The 12,534-nt window shown below is 35.1% G+C and overlaps 1 protein-coding gene across 1 annotated transcript in view; it reads right to left on the reverse strand.

The window, feature by feature from the left end:
- Nucleotides 1-12,534, reverse strand: part of LOC124363454 — a 63,095-nt gene that overhangs the window by 33,373 nt on the left and 17,188 nt on the right. The window contains exons 5-11 of the mRNA XM_046818703.1: nt 11,656-11,777; nt 8,950-9,034; nt 7,411-7,686; nt 6,620-6,798; nt 2,833-3,002; nt 393-637; nt 30-178 (exon numbers count right to left, since the gene is read on the reverse strand). Coding sequence (XP_046674659.1) covers nt 30-178; nt 393-637; nt 2,833-3,002; nt 6,620-6,798; nt 7,411-7,686; nt 8,950-9,034; nt 11,656-11,777 — 1,226 coding nt within the window. The remainder of the gene's footprint in view (nt 1-29; nt 179-392; nt 638-2,832; nt 3,003-6,619; nt 6,799-7,410; nt 7,687-8,949; nt 9,035-11,655; nt 11,778-12,534) is intronic.

A 12,534-nucleotide genomic window follows, 5' to 3' on the forward strand; every position in this document is an offset into this window, starting at 1 on the left:
GGTCTGAGTGTTAATAAGGTTATCTGTACAGTGCCAATAGCTGGACACTGTTATCTGTAGAGTGCCAATATCTGGACACTGTTATCTGTAGAGTGCCAATATCTGGACACTGTTGTCTGTAGAGTGCCAATATCTGGACACTGTTATCTATAGAGTGCCAGTATCTGGACACTGTTATCTGTAAAGTGCAAATATCTGTACACTGTTATCTGTAGAGTGCAATATGTGGACACTGTTATCTGTAGAGTTAAATATCTGGACACTGTTATCTATAGAGTGCCAGTATCTGGACACTGTTTTCTGTAGAGTGCCAGTATCTGGACACTGTTATCTGTAGAGTGCCAGTATCTGGACACTGTTATCTGTAGAGTGCCAATATCTGGACATTGTTATCTGTAGAGAGCCACTATCTCGACAAGACTGGACTGGGTGCCGGTCACCAAGATTAGAAGCCACAGGAGCAGGATAAGCAAGTTCTTGTAGAGTCTCCAGCGGAGCGGGCCCATGTAGTCCTTGTCCTCCCAGAAAGTCACTAACTCGATGACCGGAGGGAAGAAGAGGATCAGCGTTGTCGAACCGATTCCTCCGACCAGACCAACAAAAGGTTCCAAATCAGGGACTAACACAGCAACCATCACTACGGAAAATAACAAGTAATCAAAGTTTTAATAATCACTTCTGACAGAGACAGAAGAAAGGTTATGCATATCTTATATTAGAATACCAAAGAGAAGATACAATAGCATTTTAAAGGTTAATTTGTACAAAGTCATAGTTATAATGACTCTACCAATGATCAAAACTATGGTAAGTGAAGTCTATCATCTGGAAAATATTAAATTAATTCTTATGAAATTTTAACTCTATGAGGTGGAATGTTGGACAGTTCAACTCTGTCAGTAACATTGGAGAAACAAGAAACCCTTTGTTTAAAGGAGGAAAAGTATAAACTCTTTCAAGCCATATTTAAAAAATATCTCCTTCCTAGATTTGGTTAGAATCAGTTGAAAATTACAGAAACTACGGTTCACTCGTAACATAGATATTTTATTATTTACTTTACAAAACCTTGTATTGTTGCTGGTTTATTTTTTACGTAGGACAAAAACTGGGAAAACCTCTCTTTGCTCTTAGTAATATAAAAACTTCTGCGCTGTGTTCAGTATGCGCAGATGTTCAGGATGAGTAAGAGCAGGGTTTTGGGCCACTCCTGCCCATGATTCTATGTTACACCTACCACGAGGAGAGATTGTAATACTATCCCAATCATGTTTAAAAAAGTAAAGTAAAGGATGTCTTATTTTACCAAGCGAAGTTATGGTTCAGAAGCCTTCTCTAACACTCAACATAGAGACCAACAACGGCTTAAAGGTGACTTGCGAACCATCATTAATGGGTAGGCGAGCTGCTTGCAGACAGGATTGCTCAGCGGTCACTCGTCCAAGCAGCAGCCACGCTGGACGTCACTTGATTCGGTTATGAAAACAGCTAATGCTTATCAAAAGACAAAACTTTTCCTACTCCTGGCTTGTGCAAGCGTACCTTTAAAATGGTCGTACCCGCCTATTCCTTGACAGATTTCGTTTAAACAAGTACCGTTGGAATTTGAATAATATTGTTCAAATAGTTGGTGTCTGGTATTTTTTATAACTATACTGGTGTTTAAGTTATTTGATGTTAAACATTTTCAATATATGTAATTTTGTTAATATTAAATAAAATAACATAATTGTTTCTAATTTTTCTCTTATCTATTTAAACCTATGTGCCAAATTTGGTTTCTTTAGCTAAACTAATTTTAAAGATAATATTTTTTATAAAGAATACAAAATGGTGGCCAGCGGGTAAACGAGACATTTCTCGATTTATATTAAATATGACATTTTTTTAATAATGACTACTATCGCCCTCAGAAGTATGTGACACGCTTTTTTGAACACCCTGTACATATAGGCCTATAATTAAAATAAGAAAAAGAGAGGTAAACATTCATTATTTTTAAAATTTTCTTTAAAAATAAGAATAGCTAACAAGCTTCATTTATACTATACAGTATAAAAGTCCCGAAACAGTTTATTATCTATTATACCTTTAAACTTAAAGACTTATATAACTCAGTATATCGACATAACATACAAACATCCATTCTTTAATGCCAATAAAAACTTCTTACCCTCTGACGGCCCGCTAGGAGTCAATAGAAAATCTTAAATTTAAAGCATAGGTCGATATCTAAATGAAATTAAAGATAGTATATTTGCAGAAAACAATGCTGCAAACCAGACTATGAAAGGTCCACCCTACCAGAAATTAACTTACGGTGTTTCAAAGTTTATATTCAGTTACAAAGTAAATAAAAACAGCTAATATCACACCAATCGGCAACAACGCTACCAACTACTTGATTTCTGGGATATAGTATTCAGTTTGGCAACCAACATAACATTAACATTCTATAAATTCAGCGAAAATTTTTGATAGTCGTGCTGTCCAACAGTGAATGGTGATTCATTGCTTATCTTGACTCTCCATCATTGACATTCTCTGTCATTCTTAGCGTATGATGTTCAGACAGAAAATTTAACCTTATTCTTAAACTTTAGACGGTGTAAATTTATGGAAGCCAGTGAATATGTTTTATACTGTAGATAAGTTTTTCATTTACATTCTCTCAAAACTTTGCGATTTCAGTTGTTTACATTATATACTGTGTACTTGAGAATTTCGTGCTCTGTTATGTCTGAAAGTGAAAGAGTATATAATGAGAGGTTATGGTAACCATTAAAGTCACAACACTGTGTATCATAAGATCTAGACTTGTAATATTCATACCTGTTCCTAGAACCAACACCAGTCGTAAAAGATAATTGTAAAATGTTTTTCTTCGTTCTTCAAATTTCGGCTCCAGTACACGCCAAAGTATTTCTACTGGTACGTATAGGAAAAGAGCGTATGAACAGAGTACATTCAACGTCACCATAATTTTGACAGCTTGTCCCATTCTGTGCAAAAGAAAACTTGTGTTAGAATTTGGACTGTGGATTTCATGAGCATCTTAAATTATAGCAGTGAGCTTTTTGATCAGATTTTGTAGAAGCACAAAACTCTTCTATGCATTTGTGTATTTCAGTGCATTCATATGTTGATCCAGCAATATATTAAATTTAAATAACATTATTCGTCTTCAAAGCATTATAATAATAGATAAGACCGCACCAAAATGCAAATCATGGATGTTGTAATTTAATCCCACTCTGCGTACCGAATTTAACACTGTTGTCAGTTATATGTGTCGGAAAAGTACTGGTCCGACTCAACATCAAGGTAAGTTGGAGGTCAGCTTCGATATGGCAACACCGCCTCAACTGTCTTTGGACTATTTTGGTGCGGCCTGCTCTAGTGATATTGTGAACGACTCTATGAAAGTCCAGATAAAACTACTCAATGTATTTTTACCTAAAGGTTTGAGACTCTTGTTACAAGTCATACCTATTCTTGTCCATTATATCTACCTGTATATGTTTTTTTAATTATAAGTCGTGATATCATTACTGATTTTCCTTTTCCCATTCTTTAATATATAAAGATGGGTAAGTATATCAATGATAACTGAAATCTATTACTATGCAATAAATTATACCTGTTAACACAATATTCAAAAAAATTGTTCACTCAATTTTTGTGGGTGACTCTTATGTTGGTAAAATGTATTACAGGGTGACACAGAATAACGGGAACTTTAAAAAAAATTCTAAAAAATTAAGAGTGATGGAAGAAAAATGGTTTATTTGTATTAAAATGAAACATCAAAACTTGCTATTTATGAAACACTGATGGAATTTATGATTTTTTTATAACAACATCCTTTAGGTGGCCATCCTCGTCTAAGTATGCATTCTTGAAGTCTGCGGTGGGAGATTCCCTCATTGACCGCTGCAAAACATCTCAACTGGAATACTGTTAATTTCATCCCAAACTCTCTGTTTTAAATCATTTACAGTTCTTCGTCGAGTTGTGAACACTTTAGTTTTGAGGTAACCCCACAAAAAGAAATCGCACACGGTCAAATCTGGCGATCTAGGGGGCTAGGGAAACGTTACCGAATCTTGAGATGACACGGTTACCAAACAATACTCGCACAGCTTCCATTGACTGTCGTGCAGTGTGTGATGTCGCACCATCATGTTGAAACCAGGATTCTTGAACGTCTGGAAAATTGTTCAATTCAGGTGTAACGAAACGTTTGTAACATTTCCACGTTACGATCAGAAATGACAGTTACTGCAATCCCCCGTTCATCCTCTCAAAAAAATAAGGTCCAATGATCCCATGTAATGAAACAGCACACCATACTGTAACCTTATTAGCGTGTAAAGGGCTCTCATGAAGTTCATTAGGATTTCTGTCTGCCCAGTATCGGTTAGTTCTGCTTGTTAACATAACCTGTGAGATGAAAGTGGGCCTCATCTGACATCCACAACTTGCTTAGAAATTCATCTTCATTGTTTATTGTGTGGTTAACATTTGTTGGCAGAATTGCAATCGCGACTGGTAATAATTTTCCTTCAACTGTTTGCACTATCTGCAGTTGTAGGGAGTGAAATTTTAATTCTAAATTTAAGAATTCTGCGAACACTCTCACGGGACATTTCAACCCCAGCTGCTTGCTTACGAATCGAACGGCGTGGACTCCTCAATACAGATCGACGTACAACATCAATGTTCTGTGCAGTACGAGCACTTCTTGGTCGTCCGTTGATTTTCTTCTTTAAAGCTGATCCACTCTCTTCAAAATTATTAATCCAACTTCTAATGGCATATTTTTACGGAACAGAATCATGAGCCTTAAGTTGTAAAAAACGTCGGAACTCAATCTGGGCAGCTTTCAAAACTATCACCGTTTTTATAAAACACTAGCGGGCCCGGCGCGCTTTGCTGCGCATTTCAATATTTTTTTGCAAAAGTTGCCCGCGGCTTCGCAACGCAATTTTCCCGTTGAAAAACAGTACACTATATTCACTTATTCTTTTTCTATCACATTCTAAACATTGCTGAGATAATTGATAGTCGTTCCTCCGTGAGCCTCTTGGGCGTATTATGAAGGTATGTACCATATCCTGCCTCTATCTAGCTTGTTTCCCACGGCTTCGCACGCAAATCTTAAGAACCGAAGTCCTTATATTACTAGTAAATTTTTTTTTACTATAATAAATTTTTAGATTAAATTAGTTATATCTCCGATGCCACGATTGAGCTTGCTTTGTTGTCTCGATCGAGAGAATATGTACACACGGAGTTTTGAGAACCATAAACTTCTGTCAAAAAAAAACAACTAAGGTTGATTTTATAACATTCTTTATATTTGTAGCCAACGTAAGATAGTAATTATGATATCTGCATTACTCTTCTGATCAAGCATGAGCATGGTTTATATTAAATAAATATTGCAGTTAAAGGTGAATTTTTACGTCAAATTTGAATTGTATTATCTGGATAGTAAAGTCTATGTTTAACAGTGATTGCAAAAACAGTTTAAACAAAATTTGTCGTTTCTCTTAAGCTTACTCTATGCTTTAAAACTATAAGTGTAATATATGTTTACAAAGAACAGCTGATTAAAAATTTGAAAAGACGATAACATATGTTTGCGCAATGCATTTCTTATGGGTATTTCTGTAAACCAGTGGGCGGAATCCTGAATCGGGAAAGGGATGGGCATAGCTTATAAACCTTCTCCGTGGGAAAAATACATATACGTACAAATTTTCATCATGATCGGTCCAATAGTTCACGATTCCATAAAGGACAAACATACAAACATTCATTTTTATATATATAATAGATTTTTATAGCTAACGCACAACTGTTGCCCGTTCCACTGGTCCATGGCTACTGTAATGGTGGCTTGTTTAGTTGGTCACTGTCACTGTCCCGCAGTGCTGCCACCTGCTCACGGGCTGCCACGACGCGTTACAAAAATTCCCGTTATTCTGTGTCACCCTGTAGATACAATCGGTTAAACATCGTAGCATACAGAGGATTATGTTTTATATTCTCTGGTAAACTTTGAACAAAATTTGTCATGTGCAATATGAAGATATTATTATAAATACCCTCTTTAAATAATGACATTTGTTGTTGTGTGTGTGTTTTGTTTTTGTTTTTATTTTTTGTTGCTAAAAGTGTTTCAAGTCATTTACTCTTTTCTGTTTGGAAACAAACTGATTTCACCTTTATTGTAGATATTATAGTGATTATAATAGTTTTAAAAATTTAGCAACAAAATTACCAAATTGCAATAATTTACTCAGCAAAGGACACCAAAATGAACAAACAACCTTTACATGAAATGCAACGTACTTCCAGTATTATTGAGTAAAATATGTGTAAAGGATCAATTATAGAATTATATTTTCAGAATAAATAGTAAATTTGTTCATGTTGTAAAAGTATGAGAAATTCGCTAAATAAAATTGAACGGATAGAAAGTTTATCTTTTGCGAAAAGTTCAAGACCGGAAATTTAAAGTCTGCTTAATTTTTTTCGCATCACATAAAACAATAAATTGTGGACGACATCATATTCGAGAGTAGAGAGTAGTCTACTTCTTCATACTTACACTGAAGATGTGGAGATATTTAGTGTTATAGTTCCTTTCGTGGCTTCGCCGTAGCGTAGATAGCCGAAAAATCCCATGCCAGCGTACATGGACATCAGCCACAATATGGCAATATTAAGAACTCCAGGGCAGCCCAGGAAACGTCTAGGGTTCTTCATGTTATTCTCTATAGGAAAAACCTGAAATGGAATTGACAGAATAGTATATATAGAAGAAGAAAGTAGATAAATAGTATAAATTCAAATACGTTGTACATAAGTATGTTTTGCATTTTTAAATATAAACTTTGCTAAATATTATTTATGTTAACACAAAAAACTAGCAGTTACCTAACGTGTTGCAAGCAATTTTCTAATGGATAACAAAAACATCATATAAACTTTTTAAATACCACAATAAACACTCCTAAGATAAGCGTCACTGAAAGATATTCCAACCTCCTAATTTATTTCAGAATAATTGGACTTTAATTTTAAAGAACAGAGCTTTTATGCCCAAACATGTTTATGAATACCAATAAAAACTCAAATTTCTCTGCGAGATACTGGGAGAGAGCAGCGGAGGGTTATTTTACCCCACCCTGCGTGAACTAAAATCGCCCAGTGTCTTTTTGTAAGCGGTTTACCAATAATGACAAATAGTAGATATGGACAGATTGGCCTTTGGATAACACCAAAGTACCAAATTTTGTGTTGAATAAAGATATGGTTTGATTATTTATTCGTTTGTAGTATTATTATAAACTGCAATTAGAACACATAGTATATTGTTTTAAATTACTCATAACATACCATTCCGATTCCGTCAAAGGCAAACAGCACCGTGGTGAGAAACATGGGCAGTGTTTGGAAACTTTTAAAAGCCGGCCTGGAAAGCACCGGAGGCAATCCTTGGAAGATTTCATAAAAGACGTAGCCGCAACTGACCGTGAGCGCACAGATGGCCAGGGTAGAGAAAGGGACGAGGTACTTCAAGTTTCTAATGAGACCAATCGGTAGGACGAACACAGTTGTGAAGAGGATGTACAGGCGAATGTTCATCTCTATACCAAAGTCATATTCCAGAACCTGTTGTAGAACACACAAAAAATAAATAAAACTACTAAATGTCTTTAAGTATAATTTTATTCAAATGTATAGTTTATTACAAATGTATCAATAACCATAAATTAAACATAGGAGAATTCATAGAATTAAAAGATATAGTTTACATATTTACTGCATTCAATGGCAACTTATCCAGAAAACAAATCAAAACCGTTGTTAGTTTATCAAATTACGACAAATTAGTATTATTTGTATAACATAGGTACGATTAGGGCATTTTTATTCAAATTAACTCGCAAAAGGTCTAGCTACGGTATATAAAACAATAAATTTGTATAACAAGTTATATATTGCACTGCTAATATTTAAGATCTGAATTGAAACACTTAACCCCCCCCCCTCCTAAAAAAAGAATTAGAAAAATATAACTCTACTTTAAAGCCAAAATCATTGATTTTATTTCAATCTAACGTAACATGTTTTATAAAAATATTATTATTATAAACTATATTATATATTATTATAAACTATTGTACGGTATTTTTTTAGGTACAGTGTAAATCTAGCCTTTTTTATAACTATTATTAACTAATAAGGAAGTGTTACAGAACTTTTCATATTTGGAATGCTGATTGACCATTTTGCTTCCAGACTACAGAAGATTTTGGATTAATATTGTGGCACAACAGTAGTTTGTTCTATTGTAATAGCAATCACGTATAAAACATTGGCATTGTAAGAAGAGTTGACTCAATGTGAATATTGAATTTTTGCTCCATCTCATCTTCCGCTCAGTTCAGCACCTGAAATCCAACACTGTCAGAGATTTGACTCCTGAACCTCGAGTCCACTCCGTCTGCAGAGATTCAAAAAAGGCGGCGATGAAGTCGTTCAAAACGAACTTTGCATCGTTTTGTCATCGGAGACACTTACACTACAATATAGCTTTATCTGGCTTACCCAGCAGTGTAATCTAGATGAAAAGGTGTTCTCATTGTCTCATCAAGTGCACAATTGAGTGCACTACGATGTTTTAGATATGATCACAAAGCACGGCGGGACAACCGAGTTTTCTACACATAGCATAGCTATGGTGGGAAGGCAATTGATCTAACAATTTCAATTGTAGTATTTGAAACGCTGCGAAACACTGAGCGAAAGGTGAAATGGAGCTAAACCCAAAGTTTGCAACAATCACATCTTATTCTAATACTGAGGCATACAAGTATACAAACACAATCTACGGTTACTATGTACTACGGTAACATAAAATACCACGCTGACCTGTTGTAAAGAGGACGCTATGAACACCACATACACCATGCAGGTGGAGTACCATCCTATAAATAAGCTGACATCGACAACAACTCTGAAAGTAAACAAATGCTAGTATGTATTTATAGGAATATTCAAGTTACTGCATAATGAAAATAAATTTAAGAATTAGTTTTGATGTTTGTATTCGTGGCCTTAGATAAATCTATAATATAAAAATGAAACTGTTCGTGTGTAACAGCATCACTCACAAACGGCTGGACGGATTCGCCTAATTTTTTTTTAAATTTGTTCGTCTTGATCTGTAGAAGGTTATAGGATACTTTTTATCCCTTTCCCGATTCAGGATTCCGCCCCACTGGTTACAGAAATACCCGTAAGAAATGCATTGCAGCAAACATATGTTATTAAGTGAAAGAGTCTTTTCAAATTTTTTAATCAGCTGTTCTTTGTAAACATATATAATGCGACAAAAAATATATTTATATATAAATTTCTTTACACTTATAGTTTTAAAGCATAGAGTAAGCTTAAGAGAAACGACAAATTTTGTTTAAACTGTTTCTGCAATCATAATATATAAAAATGAATGTTTGTGTGTTTGTCCTTTATAGACTCAGAAACTATTGGACCGATCACTATGAAAATTTGTATTTTTCTATGTAGAAGGTTTATACGCAATGCCCATTGATGTAACTAACCACCAGGCTGTACTGCAAGATATAAAAGTTATCAAAGCGCCTGCACATTATAAACTGCAATTACAACACAGTAGTTACGTATATTAAAATATCCAAACACTATTTGGAGGCAAAGAAATATACGGGCAAAGCTTAAGAGACGCGTGCGAAGCCGCGGGAAACAGCTAGTATCTTACAAATGCTTTGTACCCTCTTTAAGTAACATCGTATCAGGAGGCACGTTCTAGGTAATATTTTAATGGTTCAAAGGCAGATGACTTAATGAATAAAAACTATCCATTTTTTGTTACACCAGCTATGGTTCTTATTGTTTCATTATTATAACATTGTTATTAACTTAAGAGCCTGCTATTTTAATTGTAGTCCCATAAGAGCAATGTTAAACCTCATGTACTTTTACGACCTTAGTTTTAGTTGTAGAATTATGAGTTGTCTCTTATTTTAAACATATAATTAACTTTTTTTCGTAAAATTGTCCGAAAAACCCGGTTTTAGTACGGGCCGGCTGACCGTAGAAAATATACATTGTAAAGAGGAAAAAACTCATTATAATACTGGAAAATGCGTACTACTGAAGTCAAACTCTTAGTTGAAGAGTGGAAAACTTGCTATAAGCTTTTAGGGTTAGAATTTTGAATTAAATTGAGAATATAATCTGTGCCATTGAGGTTTAAAACAAATAAAAACGTAGGCCTACTACAATAGTATTTGTAACATTAATTCTTATGGCGATTTCAAGAGGGTTAAAAAATGCACGTGTTATCTACTAGAGTCTGCGTTACAGACAATATTGAAATCATCACAAGTAGGATTTAAAACTCAAATGATCAGAACCTATTTAACAATTTGAAAGTGTTTAATGGTTTCGAAAGTGGATTTCAATAACTTTTTTTTATTTAACTTGATGAACTTTACAGCTAGCAATCTGAAAGCGATAAGAGAATTCCCTCTACCATTTATTACTATCCCTTCCATAATGATTTTGTTTCTTTACTCAGCTCATGGTCTTTTCACTAGCATATAGATTATGTGGCATTAAATTTATTATACCGGGTGTCTTAAAAGTTCCCCCCTCTATTAACTTCCTTATGGATAGAGATGGAGTGATTTACTTTGGGGATGTTTATACCAATTAATTGAAGTGTTTTTGACATATGAACATTTTTAACTCTCCCTTCCAAAATGGGATATTTGGGGAGGGATTTTAAAATAGGAAATCTTAGCAAGTGCCACCTAATTTTAAAGCTATTATACAAAGAAGAAGACTGGCCAAAAGTAGAGGTCTCTAATGTCACTCTATCACATTTTGTGGCCAATCAAATTTTGAATGTTTTATACAAACCCTCAAAGTTTAAATTGCATTTAAAGTTATTGTAAAGCAGATAAAACATTCACTCACTAGTTATTTTTAGAACTTTAGGGCACAAAATCATATAACAAGTTATTACAAGAATCAACAACCATGAATAACATAGCATTTATTAGGTTTTGTTTCGTCTAACCGAAGCCCAGTAGGAAGTACTGGGAAAACCAATAGCTGGTTTTACCATGTCATCTATTGTTTATCAGTTAGTATATGAGACACATTCAGTCCAGTTACTGTGTCAGTGGTATGAATGTGTCTCACATACTAACTTAAACCTTAAACTATAACTTTAAATGTAACTTAAACTGTGAAGGTTTTATAAAAAAAATCAAACTTTAATTGGTCACTAAATTTTGTAGAGTAACATTAGAGACCTATAGTTTGCGCAATTCTTCTTCTTTTTATAATGCCTTTAAAATGAAGTGTCACTTGCTATTGATTCCTATTTTTAAATTTTCATACGTCAAAACTCTTCAGTTAGTCACATAAATATCCCTCAAAATAATCACTCCATCTCTATTCAAAAGAAAGTTAATGGAAAGGGGGGAGGCATAGGACTTTTAAGACACCCGGTATACTTATTATGTAATGTTAAACAGATTTTTCTGTAAGTATAGAAATATGTGTTTACTTTCTGCAAGCTCTTACTTGGCCAGTGCTGTGTACCGTTGCAACTTAACAGGTCCTGAGTGGAAAGCAGCTTCAGCAATTTCTGCAAACTCCATCCTAGGTTTCCTCAGCCTCACACACAACACTTGTGAACTGTATACCTGCCCAAGAACAGATCGTGTCTTAATGGTAACCATAACATCGGTTAACGTTATTAGTACTATACCACAAATTCATTATGGCTGATGATAAAATGTGATAAAACTTGTCTAGAGTTCAACTATTACTACTATCTTTGATTTTGTTAGTGGTATATGAGATATATCATTCATGCGGAAGTGATATGATGAGGTCTTGTAGAGTATTACAGTGGGTTCTGATGTCCGACGCTATGCTGCGCCACGTACCTTTGATCGTTACCATTCAAATACTTACTACCTGAGCTCGTTTACATATAAAACAATGGATCAGTAAAACAGTAATAGATTTAATATTTTCAAAGCTTTGATTGATAATAGTGATGACATAGATGAAGACAAGAACTATTCACCCTCAGAATGTTCAGAGAGTTCAGACTCAGAAGATCAAAGAAGATTAAAAATCAAGAAAAACAAGAGCCCACATAAAGTTTACATGAATAAAGGACTACTGACTGGTCAAGCATCCACCTCGACTTTTAGGGTTGATTCTTCTGAAAAAGAGGCCCGGATTGCGGCTCCTGCTGCCCCAGCGACCTCCCACGGCCTGATGGAGACCTCCGATGGCCCATTGGAGACCATCCACGGCCTGCCGACTACATCTCGACCCAGCAACGCCGTGTCACCCGGGACAGGAGAACAGGGCCGGGTGAAGTCGGGATTACCCCCGAGAGCTGCCAGGGTGCGGCGACCAAGTGCCAGGGGAACCCACGCCGGTCGG

Source organism: Homalodisca vitripennis, chromosome 5, assembly GCF_021130785.1.
Source record: "Homalodisca vitripennis isolate AUS2020 chromosome 5, UT_GWSS_2.1, whole genome shotgun sequence".
In the NCBI taxonomy this organism is placed as follows: Eukaryota; Metazoa; Arthropoda; class Insecta; order Hemiptera; family Cicadellidae; genus Homalodisca; species Homalodisca vitripennis.